The sequence below is a fragment of the Chinchilla lanigera genome, unplaced genomic scaffold (genome assembly GCF_000276665.1).
Source record: "Chinchilla lanigera isolate Chin_1 unplaced genomic scaffold, ChiLan1.0 scaffold00111, whole genome shotgun sequence".
Taxonomy (NCBI): Eukaryota; Metazoa; Chordata; class Mammalia; order Rodentia; family Chinchillidae; genus Chinchilla; species Chinchilla lanigera.
The window spans coordinates 1,777,298-1,796,053 of NW_004955512.1; the positions used below are offsets into that span (position 1 = coordinate 1,777,298).

At 40.5% G+C, this 18,756-nt stretch overlaps 2 protein-coding genes across 2 annotated transcripts in view; both read left to right on the plus strand.

Annotated features, from left to right (window-relative positions):
* The window catches only part of LOC106147026 (cytochrome c oxidase assembly protein COX16 homolog, mitochondrial-like), a 55,451-nt gene extending 49,669 nt beyond the window's left edge, over positions 1-5,782 (plus strand). The window contains exon 3 of the mRNA XM_013506525.1: positions 5,687-5,782. Coding sequence (XP_013361979.1) covers positions 5,687-5,782 — 96 coding nt within the window. The remainder of the gene's footprint in view (positions 1-5,686) is intronic.
* Positions 1-18,756, plus strand: part of Gna14 (guanine nucleotide binding protein (G protein), alpha 14) — a 214,572-nt gene that overhangs the window by 73,548 nt on the left and 122,268 nt on the right. The gene's annotated exons all lie outside the window — the stretch shown is intronic.

Below are 18,756 nucleotides of genomic sequence, written 5' to 3' on the forward strand. Positions count from 1 at the left end.
GAAGGGTACACAATGGTCAATGTCTGAGAACTGAACTCTGTTTTGTTATTATACCAACCAGATTGGTAAAGCTTTGAATTTTCTTTTTTTTTTTTTTTTTTTGGTTTTTTGGTTTTTCTCCGGTACCGGGAACCGAACTCACGACCTTGCGCTTGCCAGGCAGGCGCTTTGTCGCTGAGCTAAATCCCCAGCCCCTGAATTTTCATTTAGGGGTAAGTAAGATTTATCTGAAATTCTTTCTCTCAAGAGTTGGGCGATTAAGAAATTATAGGGGCTGGAGATGTACTTCAAAGGTAGAGCACTTGTCTAGCATGCCAAACATTCCGGGTTCAATCCCCCCACTATCACAAAAAGAAAAAAACCCAAAATCATGGGCCAGATGCTTAATGTCCTTTATCCCTAAATGTCCTTATAGTACATTTAGGTGTGGAAGCTCATACCATTTAGCTATATGTAAAATGTGTTCTTTCAACTTTAAAATGAGGTACCCACCTCTGCGCCATCAACTCCTCCAATGGCTTTGCAGCTGCATAGCCATAGTGCTGGAGCCTCTAAAGATCTTAATTCCCAGTTGCTTGCAGAAGAGCAGGCACACAACTGTTCCAGAGAATATTTCTATGTGATTTACTCAATTTTGGTGCATGTGTATACCATTGCTCCATTGCAAATGCAGAAATTGAACAAGGAAAAGGTGTAAGTTTCTGAGCTGTTTGCAGATAAGGTGGGGTTCAGGTGTTTAACATTTTCAGGTTAGCCGATCAGGCTAATATTTTCATAACATCATTTGCTCTGAAAAACATTTACTCTGTTTCTGAAAAAAGCATTATTCTGCAGAAACAGGTTCTTTCTCAAACAATGCAGCTTCTATCTTAAGCAGAAAAGTAAACCTCTAAGCATGCTTTCAAGTTTTGGATAGGAATGAAAATACCCTATTATTTAAAAATTCTGATAATTTAAACTTAAAAACTATTCGGGGCTTTAAAAGTATTCAGTGATAGGACACATACTTAGGACAAATGAGGCTGGGATTTGATCCCTGCTCTGCACTACAGTAATAATAATTTAAAAATAAAAAATTCACAGCATAATCACCAGTTAAAAATTTACAAGTGTGGATTTTTCAAGTGCACCAGTCATAATTATTTTAATCTTTACCTGTCTCATCTCTGAAAAAGCAACAGCACATTTGCTCTCCTTCAACATCTTTCTTCTTCCCAGGGAACCTACATCATACCCTTTGCTGGACTTCTCTCCCTTCACAGACTATAATATTGAACTGAAAATCCATAGAATAATAATTCTGTGCCTAAAATAGCCAAAGCAATCTAGGGCTACTCTAAGCAGAAAGCCTGGACTTCAAGTTACATTACAAAGCTACAGTGATAAAAACAGCATGGTACTAGCGCACACACACACACACACACACACACACACACACACACATCAGACAAGTAGATTAATGGAACAGAATAAAGGATGCAGAAATAAACTGAGGCATACTCAGCTATCCAATCTTTGACAAAGTGGCTACCTTGGAGGAAAGATAACCTCTTCAATAAATGGTTCTGGGAAAACTGGCTATCTGCATGCAGAAGATTGGCTCTAGACCATATATTTCATTATATATTAAACTAAAATAGAAATGGATCAAAGTTCTAAATATTAAAATAGAAACATTTAATCTGCTTGCAGACAATTTCTGAACAGAACCCCAGAGGCACAAGAAATAGTACCAAGAATCAGCTTATGGGATCACATCACATTAAAAGGCTTCTGCACAAAAAAAGGAAACAACCAACAGAGTGAAGAGACAACCTACAGAATGGGAAAAATTTTTTGCCAGCTATTACTTGGTCAGAAGACTAGTATCTAGGATATACAAAGAACTCCAAAAAATTTGATCATCTCCAATAAAAGATCCAATCAAAAATAGGCGACTGAAATGAATAGACACTTCTCAGAAGAAGTACAAATGGCCAATAAATACATGAAAAATGTTCAGTATCTCTGGGCATTAGGGAAATGCAAATTAAAACAACATGGAAATTCCACTTTACTTCAGAAAGAATGGCTACCATTTAAAAATCAAATAACAAATAGTGGCACGGCAGTCGGAAAAAGGAACCCTTCTATGCTGTTGGTGGGAATGTAAACTAGTGCAAGCACTAAGGAAATTAATGTGGAGATTCCTCAAAAGCCTAAAAGCAGAAATTCTATTCAATATAGCTATTCTCCTGCTAAGTATCTTTCTGAAAAAGTTAAAGATACCTTATTACAGCAACACATACATACTCATGTTTATAGCAGTACAATTCATAATAGTTAAATCTTGGAAGCAGCTATATGTCCATCCAGTTGTTCTGAAGAAATGGAGCCAGCCTATTTATAGTCAATCATGTGAGCAATAATTAATTAGATTCTAGTAGAAATAGACACCTACATCTTCATACTAAATGCTTCCTTCTTTTGCAACTCAGCATTTTTGTACGGAAAAATTCCACTTCGATTGTTCCCTGGAAGTATTCAAGAACTGCTAAAAGTAATTTGCAATACTAAAGTGACATATAACCTAATTTTAGCTCAGATAATATTGGTGATTTATACCATTATTGTTTAACACCAGTAGTGAATTGCCTTTTTACTCAAGGGTTTTTTTTTTCTTGCAATTCCTAATCACCTAGTTCTACAGACCTCTGCTTATTTACCTGCGGTATTATCTCCATGAAGTCACAGTGGAACAGGCAGCAAGTTATTGTTATAGCTCATTAAATGATGGCCCCAAAGCATTCAGGAGCATCTGAAGTGGATGTGGCCCAACCTCATTTTAAAATGTGCAGAGTCCCCCACGAGATTCCCATACAGCGAGCTTTGCTGCATTTTCAGGTGTGAGATGCCTTTTAAGCTAATTATAGCTTTAAAAAATTTATTTCTTCGGTAGACTCCATTACCTGGGCTAATTGAAACTAATTTGATTTTTTATTTGTAATTAGTTAATTTCAGTTGCTAGTTACAAATTGTGATTTTGATATAAATATTTTTGAAAACTGGATCATAGGTCACAGATCCATTTATTGCTTACTGAAACAAAGCTATTTCTTCTGAGACAGTTGGGACCAACTTGGGATTAATGTCCTGTTATATATTATGTAAACTCATGGTGTATATATTTCCTTTCATTTAATGAAAGACAAGAGGAAAGAGAAATGTCAAAAGGTAGGACGGATCCAAGAAGGAGAAAGAAGACAGGTGTGGTACCACACACCTGTAACCCCAGGACTCTGAAAGGCTGAGGATCACAGGTTCAAACCCTGGGCAGCTTAGTGATGTAGCAAGACCCTATCTAAAAATTTTAAAAAAGTTTAAAAGGCTTGCATGTAGCTCAAAGCGAAGACCTTGGGTGGGTTCAATCCCAGTACCTAAAAAGGGAAAAGAGGGAGAGAGAGAAATGAGAGAGAGATTGGGAAGGTATTTGTTTATCTAGATAATTTTTTGATATTATTTCTCAGCCTGTGTACCTTCACTGAGCATTTTGTGGTTCTTGCTCCCTACTGAATGGGTCTCTGTTTCCTCCCTTTGATCTTTTTCCTGGGACTATTGTGAGTGTCACTGTGACCGTCCATTTTTCAGTTCCTTATCACTCACTGGGCAGACATGTGCTCCCTGCCAGCGAAGGTCAAGCTGATTTTCAAGATGACCTGGATTTTCTGCTTAACCTTGAAAGTTCCCATGGACCCTGACCAGGGCTTCCTGTGAGTTCTTTGGCCTCAGCTACCACTTTTTTTCATCGATTCTCCAGGCTGCTAGAATTCCAAACTTTACACACTGTAAACAGCTCATATGGAAACAGAGATTCTTCTATAGAGCAATACCCTAGATCCAAGTCAGAGAGTCCTTTCTTCAAAAGGGCCAGTGACTATTTTCCTGGTTTGCCTATTAAAAGAGGCCTTGCCTTCATTGAATGTGAACTCTTACAGGATGGGGTTTAAGTAAAATTTCTATTCTCATCTTCTTTTATAGTCTTCACATCCTCATCCCCAGCAGAGTAAAACCAGAAAGGTTAATTGCAGGAATGATGAACATTGAAAAACAAAAGGGTTGAAGAAAACCTGGCTACATCACTTTTCTCCACTTATAAACTGACATAATGCTTATCATCTACTTCATGAAAAAGGTGTTGGGTGTACATAAAAATGACAGAAAATTCGCACTTATCATTGAACCATGAACTTGCCCCACTTGTACTATAAGCTGGAGTAGCTGTGCCCTGTGCTGCGTTTTTGTGGCCTGATTGCTATTCCTCTGCTCTCTCTCAGGCTCCTGTTTGTCCCTCTAGTCTGGCGTCATCTCCCCACATCCATTCTGGATTCTTGGCTGGGGCTTCTCCTCTTCAACCTTCCACAGGTGCTTTTGGGCATTTAGTACATAGTAACTTCTGATGCCAGGCTCTGCCAGGGAAAGTGCCAAGATCCTGCTTGCAGGAGTTTCGTAGGAGTCTAATAGGAGCAGGCAGGCTCCTCGCCATTCAGCAACTTTCTCAAGCACTCCTTCCTTTCACTCCCAGTGGCAAGTGTCAAGCCTCCTCACATGCCCTTCCGCACCCAGTGCTCCTGCCCCAGGGCTGCTCAGCAGCCTCTGTGTGTCTCATTCCAAGCCTCTGGTGGAAGATGGCACCCTTCCTTCTCCTGCTCCCTCTGTGCCATCATCTCCTGAACTCTGCTGTTTTATCCATCCTGCTTTTTGTCTTCATCTTCAGAATCATTCTCCTCTCTCACTTCTCACACTGAGAAGTTGGAAATTGCTGCTTCTTGCTTCATTGTTTTTTTTTTGTGGGGGGAAGGAATTGAGATTCAGTGTCTTACTTACTTTTCTCGTTGCTGAGACAAAATACCTAACACCCAAAGTTAAAGAGGGAAAGGTTTATTTATCTCACAGTTCGTAGAGGTTTCAGTCTATAATCGGCTGGCTCCAAGGCAGGGTGACATGGCAGAGGGCAACTGTTCCTGGTGGTGAAGACAGCAAAAGCAGTGAGAAAGAAGGGACAAGCCTCTTTCTGTCCCTTCTATTGTATCCAGTCTACTGGGATTAGGGCCAAGCCCATCCAGTCAGGGGACTGATCCAGTAATCACCCACCCTTAATCCCAGCATTGACTACGAGTTAATCACACATTCTAGATTCAATCAACTCCGAAAAAGCCCTATAACTGCATGAGGCTTTGGAGGGACATCTAGACACAAACTGTAACAGACAGGGTCTCACTGTGTAGTTCAGGCTGGCCTTGAACTCATTGTGTAGCCCAGGCTGGCCTCAAACTTGAGGTGATCCTCCTGCCCCTGATCCTCCTGAGTGCTGGGATTTCAGGTGTGTGCCACCATATCCAGCTCCTTGCTTCCTTCTGTTCCAGCCACTCTGGATGTTACTGTCTTTGAAGTCTTGGGGAACCTCATGATCACCACATCAGAAACATCATTTCACTTTTATTTCTGCTCACCATTTGATACCATGGTCTGGCCCCTCTTTTTTTCTGAAACTGTCTTTACTCCCCAGGCACCATCATCTCCCTATCTTCCTGTTCTGTCTTTAGAACATACTGATACTTTTCTCCTCACTTTGTTTTTTCCAGATCTTGTCTCTGTTGGAAGGACAGATGTACTAATATGAGTTGGCTTCTTGTCCATTTCTGTGCAGGGTGGTTACCTGGGCTCCTTGTCCCAACAGGCATACGAGCCCCAGCTTCCAGCTCCAGCATCCCGGATCCTGTTTGGACTCCCTGGAGCCTCTTGACCTATTCCTCTAACAACTAGTTCCTTCCATTTATGGCAGTTAGGGGTCCCCTTTCCTGCTTCTGAGTTTGACTGAGTTTTCTTGCATTAGCTTGATTGGCATTTTTATGACTTTGGAAGAATTTCTTACAGTGGGAGTGAGGGTGTTCTTGGTGTATCCTCTTGACCTCAGTCATTGATAATGATCAGACTGTCCCAGAATACACTTCCTGAGACAGAGACCCGAGTTTTATACTCCTGTTCTCAAAACCTTTGACTCTTTTTCTTATCCTGACCGAAGTTCTAACCACTCACTTTTTCAGGTCATCAGGGCCCTTAACAGCTTGGCCCTGCCTTATTTCCTAGGTTATTTCCCATTTCACCTGCAGGCTTTTTCAAGGATAGCAAACAGCTCCATATATTCTCTGCCATATTTATCTCAGAATAGTGCTGTACAATAAGAAGACAATACCAGCCTCATACATACCTCATTTTAGTATCCTATTTACCATATTTTAGAGGTAAAAACAAGCAAAATTCATTTTATTAATATATTTTTATTTAAACTAATATATCCAAAATAATATCATTTCAAATGTACTCAGTATAAAAATTATTAGTGAGCTACTTTACTTGATTTAATACTAAGTCTTTGGGACGCAGTCTGATTTATAGTACTTTCAGGCTAGCCACATTCCCCCCGTGGAAAGCAAGTTTAATGCAAAGGTTTGCCCACAGTGCGCAGTGAGTTCACGCCTCAGAGGTGGCCCGGGCCCCTGCAGCTCACAGGGAGGCGACAGGAGTTCTGTTAGGCACAGAGTAGCTGCGCCTCCTTTTGCTGGCTCTCTCAAAGTTGGGTCCAGAATGTTTGGTCCCTTGAAATTACATAAGTTCTCTTTACTGCAGTTCCTGTATCAGAGGGGTGTGGTTTTCTGAGTCAAAAGAGCTTGGGTAGTTTAGGAGTGAGTATCTCAAGGAGAGGACAAAAATTGTAGCATGTGAAAACATGTTCAAAACCATGTGAAAACATGAGACTATTTTTATGGCAACAGCATTACAAAACTCGAGAAGTGGCACAGCTCTGTGGGCTCTGCGCCCAAAGTCATTCCTAGATGTGATGCTGCAGTGGGCTCTACTTTCTGGTCCTTCTGTCCCTTTGTACCTGGGGCTGGCCCAGAGCCAGGAGCAGGGCCAGCAGGATCATCACCTTCAGGGGGTGCCCAACCTGGCTGCACAGTCTGCACTTCGTTGCATCTATGTGTCCTTGACCGTCCTCGTTCCTAGGTACCTGTACTTCTCTTCCCCCGAGAGCCACTCGTCCTACACCACCCCTCCTGGGCACCGCTGAAGCTCTTTCTGGAAAATTGCCCTGGTGGGCAACAACCCTCCTGTCTCTCAGCAGTCTGCCCAGTTGAGGAGTGGCCAGCTTCTCCTAGAATCGAACTAGCCACAATTTTCACGAGCTCAGTAACTTCGTGTGGCTAGTGACCAGAATAAGGGATGGCACAGTCTTATGGACTTAAGATGTTCTTTCGACCTTCCAGATTGATCCACCTTAAGTCCCATTTATCCAAGGTATCTTCCAAGATTCTCTGTGTCAAGAAAATCCCTGACTCCTCCAAAGTACTTTTTGTTTGTTGGTTGGTTGGTGGTACTTGGGACTGGACCCAAGGCTTTTACACTGAGCTATACCTCCAGCACTTTTGTGAGTACGTTTACAGTTCTATTTATTCAGTACTTAATATAGCTTATGTTATGATTTGGGAGAAATATCCCACAAAGAGTCAAAAGTGGGACCTTTGGAAGATAATTAGATCATGGGCTACTAACCTTACCAATCCATTGATGAGCCTAGAGCTGAACGTGCTAATAAGAGCGAAGAGTGAGGCAACTCATTTGAGACCCCGCCCATCTCTCAGGAGCTAGTCCTGTTCCCCATTCCTTTTCGCCAATAAATTTTCCTACTCAAATAAGAAAAAAAAGGCAATAGGATAGAGTTGGAGGAAGTGGGTCACTGGGGTCATGCCATTGGAGGGTGCATCCTTTCTTGGGCTTTTCCCTGTCTTTCCATTTCCCAGATGCCATGAGCTGAGCAGCTTTGCTCCACCGTACCCTTCCTCCATGATGTTTCTGCCTTTGAGCCAGTTGACCTTGCACTGAACCCTCTGAAGTCCTGGACCAAAATAAACCTCTCCCCCTTGAAGTGTATGTGCTAGGTATTTTGTCCCACAAGGGAAGCTCGCTTCATTCTCAAGTGTTTGAGTCTTAATCTGTCTCAGACATTGTGAGCTCAGAGAAGCTGCATTACCCTTTGCTTATCTTTGAACAATAACATGAAAGTATAAAAAGTATAAAATCAGATTTGGGTAGAAAACTGACCAAAGTTCAAATGTGGATAGAGTCAGCCCTCTCTATCTGTGGGATATACGTTCATGCATTCAACCAACTGCTGATTGAAAATATTTGAGGGAAAAATTCATCTGTATTGAACAGTGTCATGAATATTTATATAGCATTATATTTGATATTAAACATCACATATAGATGATTTAAAGTATGTGAGAGGATTGCAGAAGGCAAATACTGTATTATTTAATACAAAAGACTTGAGCATCGTGGGTTTTGGTGTCTGCAGGGGGTCCTAGAACCAGCCACCCACAGATAACAAGGGGTGGATCTCCTGCCACTGTACAATGGTAGCCAAGTTTTTGAAGCTTAGGTTCCTCATTTGTAAAATAAGGGAATGCCTCTATCATAGATCAAGAGAGCATTAAAGAATGTATGCTTATTAGTCAAATAATAATTAATGACATATTTCCCTTATTTTAGGATGCTGCTAATGTTAAGGAACACCATTAATTTAATCACAAATAGTTAATTAAAATGTAAGATGATCCATTAAATATTATATATGCACATAGATGATAAATTGTACCTTATTTCAGAAATAATGATTCAGTCCTTGTAGAAAATAGTTAGGCAGTTCTACAAAAAGTTAATCATAATTACTATATCAGGCTTGCTCCTAGCTATTTACCCAAGATAATTGAAACATACATCCACACAAAACTTGTACATGAATATTATAGCATTATTATTCATAATAGTCCTAGTGTAGAAATGTCTATCAATTAATGAATAAATAAAAATGTGGCACAATAGAATATTATTTGGTAATAAAAAGAAATGAAGTGTTCAAGCATTCTACTACATGGATGGATCTCAAAAAACATTTTGCTAATTCAAAGAAACTGGTTAAAAGGAGAACACATATTGGTTGATTCCATTTTTAGGAAATGTTCAAAATATGCAAATGTATAAAGATGGTAGAATCATACTGACCTGGGCTCGAGTAGTTGCTACTGGAATCGCTGCTCATGGGTACAAGGTTTCTTTTGGCTGGAGGATAAACAGGTTCTAAAATGAGATTGTAAGGAATATAAACATAACTGAGGTGTATTATGTACATGTACCAACTCGCAACGGTGAATGTAATATTTTGCACTGCACACATGTACTAATAAAAATTTAAAAATAAAATGAAATTACAATGATGCTTGCTCAACTCAGTAATTACACCAAAAAACATTGAATTCCATATATTAAAGAGGTGTACTTACAACATGTAGATTATTTCTTGATAATGCTATTAAAATTGGGGCAATAGTCCTAGTATTAAGGAACTATGTATACTTTTGCCAATCTTTAAGAGAAACAACTTTCTTCGTGTAACTAACAACAATGAAATCTAATCAAAACAAAATTTCTGTCCTCCAAATTTATGGACATTTCCTTTGGGTGATTATTGTGAAGAAAAACATATGCTATCCCCTAGAAAAGATGGCTGCTTTTTGGTCTGGAATGAGAAATAGAGACTTTCAAATCAACCAGCCCCAGAGGAGAAACCAAAGTACAGAGGTAGCCTTGGCCTTTGATTACTTCATCTTTAATTCCTTCCTGGAGCAACCCATATGCAGCACTCACTACAGATGAAGTAGGGTCCTGGTGATTGGCCTGTCTTCATGGTCTTAGTCTGTTTTTCATTGCTACAACAAAATATCTAAGAGTGGTAAAAGAAAATACCCTGGTTGACAAAACAGAGGTTCATTTAGCACATAGTTCCGGAGGTTTGAGAGTATGCCCAACATCTGCTCAGCTCTGGTGAGGGCTGTATGGTAATAACATCTCATGGTGGAAATATGAGTGGAAGAGGGAGCAGGAGGTCACATGGTAAGACAAGAAGGAAGAGAGGGAGCCGCAGAAGCCAAACTTGTCTTATAACAAGCCATTCCCGTGGGAACTAACCCACACCAGGAGGCAGCGTTAATTCCCTATGATCTAACTATCGTCCGCTAGATGCAGCCTTCTCAAGGTTCTACACCTCAACACCATGCTAGACGTCAAATTTCCAGCACATGAACCTTCGTGGGACAAATTCCAACCATATGCAAACTATTGCACTCATCATTTTGTAGGATCCCAGGAGGGAGGCGGACCAGCCCATCTTATCCACAGCTTTCTCACAGCACCTGATGCAGAGTAGGTGCTTGGGAAACTTGTTGAGTGGGACAGTTCTGGTTCCTCCAGCACTGGAGGGGAGCAGCTGCTGTACATCCAGCCTGGTGCATCTCCCTCCCAAGTTTTGTTGTTTTTGTTTTTTGGTTTTTCTCCGGTACCGGGAACCGAACTCACGACCTTGAGCTTGCCAGGCAGGCGCTTTTGCCGCTGAGCTAAATCCCCAGCCCCTCCCTCCCAAGTTGTACCATCTTAGAAGCCCAGGGGCCAGTGATCTCTATGCCTATGTTTCTGTGCTCCATTAGTCCCTTTTGTTAGTTCCCATCTTGACCCTGGATCAATGGAGGAGTGTGCCTGAAACATGTATTATTAGCAGGAGTAAGTTTAAGTCATTTTCTGTGGGGAAGAACAAATTTCTTGCCCATTTAAAAAGGCCAAAGAGAATCATGAAACTGGATATTCAGCTTCAAATGCTTCCTGGAACATAGAGCCCTTTAATTAACTGAATAAGAGAATGAGCATTTGGGGCTTGGGTTGCTCATCAAAGTTGGGCAGAATAGATAGCTTTTTCTGCCTGGGCATTGGTAAACGTATCTGGTTTGGAGTTCCACCTGAAAATATCAAGTAACAGAGACCCCGGCTGATTTCTGAAGTTGTATGACACTCTCTTTCCAAATTGGATTCCTTCGGGGTTTCTGAAGCATAACCTTGATGTCTGAATTACATCTATGCTGCCTCCTCTAGGCCAGCTGAGGGCTTTGCAGGGCAACCAAGCCACTTCCACAGTCTGAAGGATGTGCAGGAACATAACAAGGAGATACCCAAGAGGTTCTGAGAGATTTCCCGTCCCTTCCCCACCTGCGCACCTCAGGAAGACTCAGTTAGCATGTTTCTCCTTAGAGTCACTATTGAGAGGGGCTCTGCTCGCCCCTGCAGGTCTAACCAGTGTCACAGACTTGCCACATCCTCATTTCCACTTCTAGTCTAACCTGTGTATTTTTTCATCTGGAAATGATTCTTCTTCATTTTGTTTTCATAATCAAGTATTCAAGTTCTGTGAGGTGTGCCAGGATCTGTTCTAAGAGCTGTGTAGAAACAGGAAAGACAACTCTTTCCTTCAGGTATTTACAACCCAGCTTCTGCTCTTTTTTTCCCACCTTCCCTTCACTTTCCCTTCCCTGAGTCCCCAAATATGGAATCCCATCACTTAAGTGTGAGCTTAGGCCAAGGCTAGCAGAAGGTTATCACAGACTTTTGCTGGATATAATGTAATACTTTAACTTGGAAAACATGCAGGAAATAGTAACTTGTCATAACTAATTATTCGGGTTTCTGGTGCTCATCTCCTTTTACATTATCTCATTCATACTGAGAATGAATTCAGGATTCAAATTTACTCCATCACAAAAGTTAAGATTAGTACTTTACTAGGAATTCACAGCAGAGGAAGCTGATGATTGACATGATTTACCTAAAGAGCTTTATGGCTATAGAGGGTCTCACATTTCATGTGTCATGCAAAAACCTTAAAATATGAACCATGATAGCTAAAATTTGCATTTTTGTAAACATAGAAATTGAAGATTAGAGAAGATAAATATCCTTACTTCCTGGAAAAGATCAGCTAGCATACAAATATGTGGGAGCAATCTGTTTCGTGTATATTTTACCTGTGGATTTGCATAACAGATTTATATCTGTAATATATTTCTACTTGCTGATTTGTTTGGCAGGATCATCCATAACTAATAAATGTATAGTGTGTTTGAGAACAGACATCTGGCCCTGACACATGATTTGTATTATCAGTTACTACACCTGCAGGCCATTCCAAGAACAGCAGTTCTAGGAAAACTGGCAGAGTGGATCCTGGGATTGTGACCTTGGAAACTGCCTGGCCCTGGCCCTGTCCTCTCTCTGGCTCTCTCAATCTCTGCTTCCAGAATGCCCTGCAGAGAGCACCTTTTCTCTGCCATGCCTGCCACAAGGTCAGCCTCCCCACACACCTGGAAGATCAATGGTGATAGCTGACCATGGTAATGAATCCATGGGCCTAAGTAACCCTTTCTTCCTTTAAGCTGTTTAGGTCAGGTACTTGGTCACAGTCATGGAAAGTTGATTAACACAAACTTGTATGATAAATGCTTTTGGAGAGTGAACTCTTAGGTCTAACCATACTAATAACCTCTGAGCCCAGTGGTTCTTACTCTGGACTTCACTTCAGAATTGCCTGTTGAGTTTTCTTAGAAGTATCCTACCTGAGCTGGGTATGATCCATATATCTGTAATCCCAGCACAGTGGCTGAGATAAGAGGGTCACAAGCGTGAGCTCAACCTGGGCAACTTAGTGACTTAGTAAGACCCTGTCTCAAAATAAAATAGGGCTAGGAACGTAGTTCAGTACAAAGGACCTGCATTCAATCTCCAGTACAGAAAATGAACAAACAAGTAAACAGAATCTCTGGGGATTTAGATTTTAACTCTTCAGATGATTCTAAAGTAGAAATAAGAGCCATGAATATGAAGAAAAGAATACACTGTGTATCCTTCAGTTATCTGTGGACATTTCTTGCAAAGAGAGTGTGATAAGTACCTAAGAGATGGTCCCTTGAGGCATATTATGTCATGAGTTTTCTGTTGGATAAAAGCAGGTCCATATTTTAAAGATAAAATAAATCAAATGAGCCAAGGTTAGCATCTTTTTGTGAAAAGGGGAGAGCCTGTTAAAGTAGTGCTGGTCTTTAAAAAAAAAAAAGAAAGAAAGAAAAGCTATTCTAGATAAACTGTAGCAAATGAACACATAATGTTACAAGACCCCAAAGTTACACTCCTTGGGAAGTTGCCTAATAGGTGTCCACAAAAGAAAATCTTATGGACTTCAAAAGTTCTTCACTTAGATTCGTGAGCTCATCCTCACCATTTGAAAACATGAGATTAGCCATCCTTGATATTTAGAAGCTCCACTTGAACTGATAGGCAAAAATCTCATTTTTAAAAATCCCTATTTTGTCCTATTGCTGTATTCTACTTCAGTGCATGGGAATTATAATGATAGCACATCCAAGGTGATGCCAACATAAGTTCGTTTGACAAGATAAGCCCCCCTGAAAATCAGACATGCTTTCTACTTGATCTAGGGTCAATACTGGCTCAGGATGCAGCTCTTTTACATTTCTTCATCATTGACCTCTTCTGCACTGAATAAAATGAAATAAATCAGTGTTTGGCAAGACTAACAGCCATTATCTGTCTTGAAAATGCACAGAAATTGCCTGATTTAGTGAATGCTTCATTCATTTGTCCTGGAGTTTAAAGACCCACTCTTGTGTAACCATGGAAACAGACTCACATCCTGAGGAAATGGATTCAGTACCTCCCTCCTAATGATAATGTATAACATGAGCTCTGAAGAGAAAAATGGGTCCACATTATGTGCCATTGTTGATCTGCTAATATTTCCTGGCTCAGTGAGTCTCCTCCTCTTTTGGCTTTAGTTCTCAGGCTTACATTTGATGTGTAATTGTATGTGGGGCAGGGTTTGATACTTAAATACCCTGCCACTGAATTACTACAGTTTTGTGCACAACCAAAATACCAGACTCGTTTCATACAGACTCTGAAATTGGTGGACATTTAACAACAAATACCCGTACTTGATCCTGTAAGCTGGAAAAGCTGCTCCTAGGATCTGACTCTGGCCAAAGTACACTAATTAACACCCATGGGGGACCCCATGATCTGAAGATGATCAGTTCAGGGAAAAGGTCACCAAAATGAGTTGGCTGACAATGGGCTTCAACATTTTGTAGTACATACTGGGGTGGGAGAATGTAACTGAAATTTCATTAAAAAAAAAAAAAACAAATTATAAAAGTGATTTGATCTTATATTTTCAAACTTTCAGGTTGGAGCATTAAGATTGAAAATTTAGGTCTAGTCAAGTACAAAACAAATATTGAATTTTTGTTGTAAATTTTCTGGCAGAATTTCACAGCTAACAGGTACTTTCTAGTGGATAGGACCTTCCTACATTTGAGCAGACTCCTTCAGTCATTTGAATGCTGCTGTTTACTTCCTAGAACAAATCCCCTAATCTAGCTTGTTGGCCCTCTTCTGTGCTTTGCCCTATCCCTCACATGACCGTCTGCTTGGATTTGGTCCCTTTGTTTCTGTTCCTCAAATGCCCTCGTCACTCTCAATGCTCCTTGCTTTTTTCCCTTGGCTCCTCTGCCCTTGTTAACAGTGGGCAGGCTTGACCTGTTGTCCATAGACTTTCCGTAGCACCTTCCTGTTCTGCTCAGCAGTGATGAGCACTACTTTCCAACTTTACCTAAACAACAAACTGATAGAAACTAGGGAAATAAGCAATGGAGCTGAAGTTTGTTAATGTAGTACTAAGTTATCCAACTGAAGGAAAATTTAATCAAATTCAGACTTCCAGAGTTTCATACTAAGCATTGGTATTATTAAAATATAGTAACAACAATACAGTATAATAAGTATACTGTCTTAACCATTTTAAGTGTAAAATTCATTTGTATTAAGTACATTTGTAATTGTACATAACCATCACCACTATGCCCATCCAGAACTTTTTATCATCTCAAAGAGAAAAAGAAATACATTGAACAACATACAGCCACTTCCCGCATTCTCTGCTCTTGCCCGCCAGCCCCTGGTAACCTTTGTGCTTCTTTCTGTTTCTGTGAATTTGCTTATTGTAGCCAAGTATTTGTATAAGTCAGATCATATAATATTAGCTCTTTTGTGTCTGGATTATTTCACTTAACATGATATTTACAAGCTCCATCCCTGTTGTCCCATCTCTCAGAAATTCCTTCCTTTCAAGGCTGAATGTTGTTCGTTGCATTTTGCTTATCCACTCATATGTTAATGAACACAATTTTAAACTATGAAACATTGACGCCACTTGCATAACATTTTGTAGTGATTTTCTTGATTCACTTTTCTTCCTCTTTAAAAGATTTCTTCTGTTTGGCCTCTCCGGAGGGGTTCATTTACCCAGCAAATGAATTAGGTTGTTTTGTGTGGGAAGGCATTTTGACCCAAAACAACAAAGTGGATGAGAAAAGGTAAAATAAAGTTAACCACACCCCGTCCTCCTTGTCTGGCTCAGCCTTGTAAGAGTCTCTAGAGACCTAAAGGAAACCATAACCTTCTATTTTAATAGGTACCAGTGCACTTAAGAAGTCTGTTGGAATCTCTGTATAAAAACCCTTTACTGGACCGGGTGTGGTGGAACATGGCTGTAATCCCTGCTCTCAGGAGGCTGAGGCAGAGGGATCACCCTGAGTTTGAGGCCAGCCTGGGCTACATAGCAAGACCCTCCCTGTCTCAAATCAAAAACAAAACCAAAAAATCCTTACAAAAAGTAATCTAAGTAGTTGTAGTGACAGCTCTAAAAGGACTTTTTAAATATTGAGAATTATGACCCAGTCATCTGAAGGTGACTTTATCTGGCATACATTTTCACTTGGTTAGGTGACAGCAAGAAAAGTTAGGCTTAGGACATCAGGAAAAACGGGTCTATTTTTTTCAAAAAAGTAACAGATACTTTGTTTGAATGAAGGCTTGAAGGACACTCTTTATTTTCCTCACCATCCCCTTACCTCAAGGGAAATATGAGAGCAAGTGTTCATGTGAAGGATAAAATGAGACATGATTTTTCTGCAGAATTTTGTGATTTCAATATTCAAGGTAGGAAAGGACCAAGTAGAATGTACTGTTGGAATAGTTGTCACAACCAATTGATAGCAAAAGGTGAACTGTCCTCTTTTTAATACATGGGAAGAAACAATACTAAAAACTCTTAAGTAACTAGCTCTATATAAATATTTTATTTCTGTATTGACTTGTGTGTTTTCCTTATGGGATGGTTTGTTAGACTTACATTCAGAAAAAATTTAAGCTAAAATTTGTAACTTCAGTTCAGTAATTCTCCACCCTGAAAATATAATAAAATTGTTATGGGAATTTCTAGTGGCAAGGCTGGGTAGCATATAATTTTTTAAATCCCTCCAGCTAATTCTTATGGGCAGGCAGGGGTAAAGATTATTGATCTAATATGGTTTGAGAGTGACCTGGTATAAACCTAACAGTACATACCACATTACAAGGTATATTTACTATCACTTGCTTGAAGCATTTTTCTATTTGTAGGTTTGGGTCAGCAGTTTAACAACCGACTCTGAAAATGTAAGCCTATTAAGCCATGACCATGCCGTAAGGAAAGGGAATGGAAGGACCATGTATGCAGCCCTGTAACATTAAGTAATTGGGGAGGTAATGTACATATATGAGGTTGTTTCTTGATTAGAGCTTTGTTTTATGTAAATCTGGTGGGGAGAAATAGCAGAGGAAATTGTTTTTGTTAGGATCAAATGTTTTATTTACTTGCACTAACTTCGAGCTAAAGACTCTCCACCCTCAACCAGGCTTGCCTGATGTCTGCACACACACTCACCGGCACTCTGTGACATACACTTCCTTCCCTCTGTGCCTTTTGTAAGCGATGCCCTTCTTCCAGATGCATTCCTCTTCTACCTCCTCCCATCCAAGCACTAGGACATGGATCACCTGGCCCTTCTTTGTTGTCCCTCTGGCCCAGAAGCATCACAGCCCTTTGTCTCCAGCTCTCCCCCTACCCATCCTTGGCATCTCTCGTGGCTGTCATGGTGTTGAATCCCACGTTACGTTTCTGATAACATGTCTTCTCTCCAGTACACAGTAAGCTGCTTGACAGCAGGGGCATCACCTGTGCCCTTTTTTGAGTGTGCTTCCCAGTGTCTGGTGAGCACAGCGAGCTATGTCCAACCAGAACCCTGTCGGGGGCGGTGTTGTTAGTGGCAGGTGGGGCTGAGGGCTGTGCTCCATGGCAACTGCCTCTGGGAAGTCAGACTCCGTTCTGAGCAGTTGGGCCCAATGGCACAAGAGGCATATCTTGTTAGCAATAAGAACTTATGCTTGGAGAAATTTGTGGTGCACAGCTAAGAGTCCAGAGAGAAGATATGTCCTCTGATTTATGTCACTGCAGAGACAGCACAGGCTTGAAATCAGGCTGGAGAAAAGAGTAAGAACAAAGCCAGTGAACACTGGAAGGGACCCAGATATTCCGCCTTTGCCTGCTCTGGTGCTGGGGAAGGTTTTTCATTTGTCCTAATGGTGCATCTAGTTCAGATGCTTCAAAGTGGCTTCGTTAGAATACAGAGGTAAACAAAGGCAGTGATGCTTGTTCTGGGAAAATCATGATTAACTGTGACCTGTTCTTATTGGCTTCTGGCTTTGTACAGGAGGTTGGCCCATGCTCTGCCCCTACCCTGCCCTTCAGTGGGAGGCATGGCCACACACCAGGATGCCTGAGTCCAAAGTCTCCTCATGGATAGCTACTGGAAATCTCTTCTGGTTTCCACTGCTCCCTAAATGGATTTCCTAGGTCTGATTTTGCTTCTGGTGGGTTTGGACACACCATCTGGAAGCCCCGTACATCCTGCTCCTCTGGAAGGCTTGCTTTAGCTGTGTCAGGTGAGGCAGCTGAGCAGCTGGGTACAGATCTACTACTTAAAGTTTGAAATGATTTTTAAAAATACATCTATATTGTTATTTTTATTGTAAAACATTCTAAAAATAAAAATTGGAAGGCCTAGATAATGAACTCTACTTCTCTAAATTCAATAACTGTCAGCACTTTACCATACATATTTGTTAACTTGTCCAGCTCTCTCCCTGTCTGTCCGGTTTCACGGAATGATATGGAAGTTAGCTGCAGACTACATGGTGTAGTACCTCCAAGTGCTTCTTTGTTAGGGACATTCCTCTGCATAAACACAATGCCCTCATTATACCTAAGCATAGTATTAACATTCCCATAATGTTATGTAATAACCAACCTGTATTCAGATATCCTACACTGTCTTAGGAAACTAGCTTTAAAAAAGATTCTTGATAGTTGTGCCAGAAGACCTAGGAAGCTTAAACGGATTTTGGGATGGAGGGTTGTAAAGCAAAGACTGAAGCAGTACCATTTTGAAAACACAAGGCTGGGATCCTGGGTGTTGGTTCTAAATAGTTACAAGGCCTTAGAAAAGCCATGCAGCATTCTGAGCTCACTGGCAAAATGAGGGGATTGGGTAAGGTGATCCCTAAGACTTTTCTGATTTCCTCCTAAAAATATGAATATAAATTGCTAACATAAAAACATTTTGCAGTATTTTTGAGAAAGTGTTTTTTTTCCTATTCATTCTTGATTAGGGATTGTCAAATTTAATGATGAGATGTAAATGTGCCATGCCTTTTATGATACCATTGTCTCTTATAAAAATAGCCTTTTTCTACTAGAGGAGAAAGAGTTTTTCACTTAGCCTTCTTATACTGTTTATCCAGACTCTCTTATCTTTTCCATCATGTTTTTGTTAGTTACTGGAAAGATGGTTTAATCATCTACCAAGAAGATTCCCTAATGCG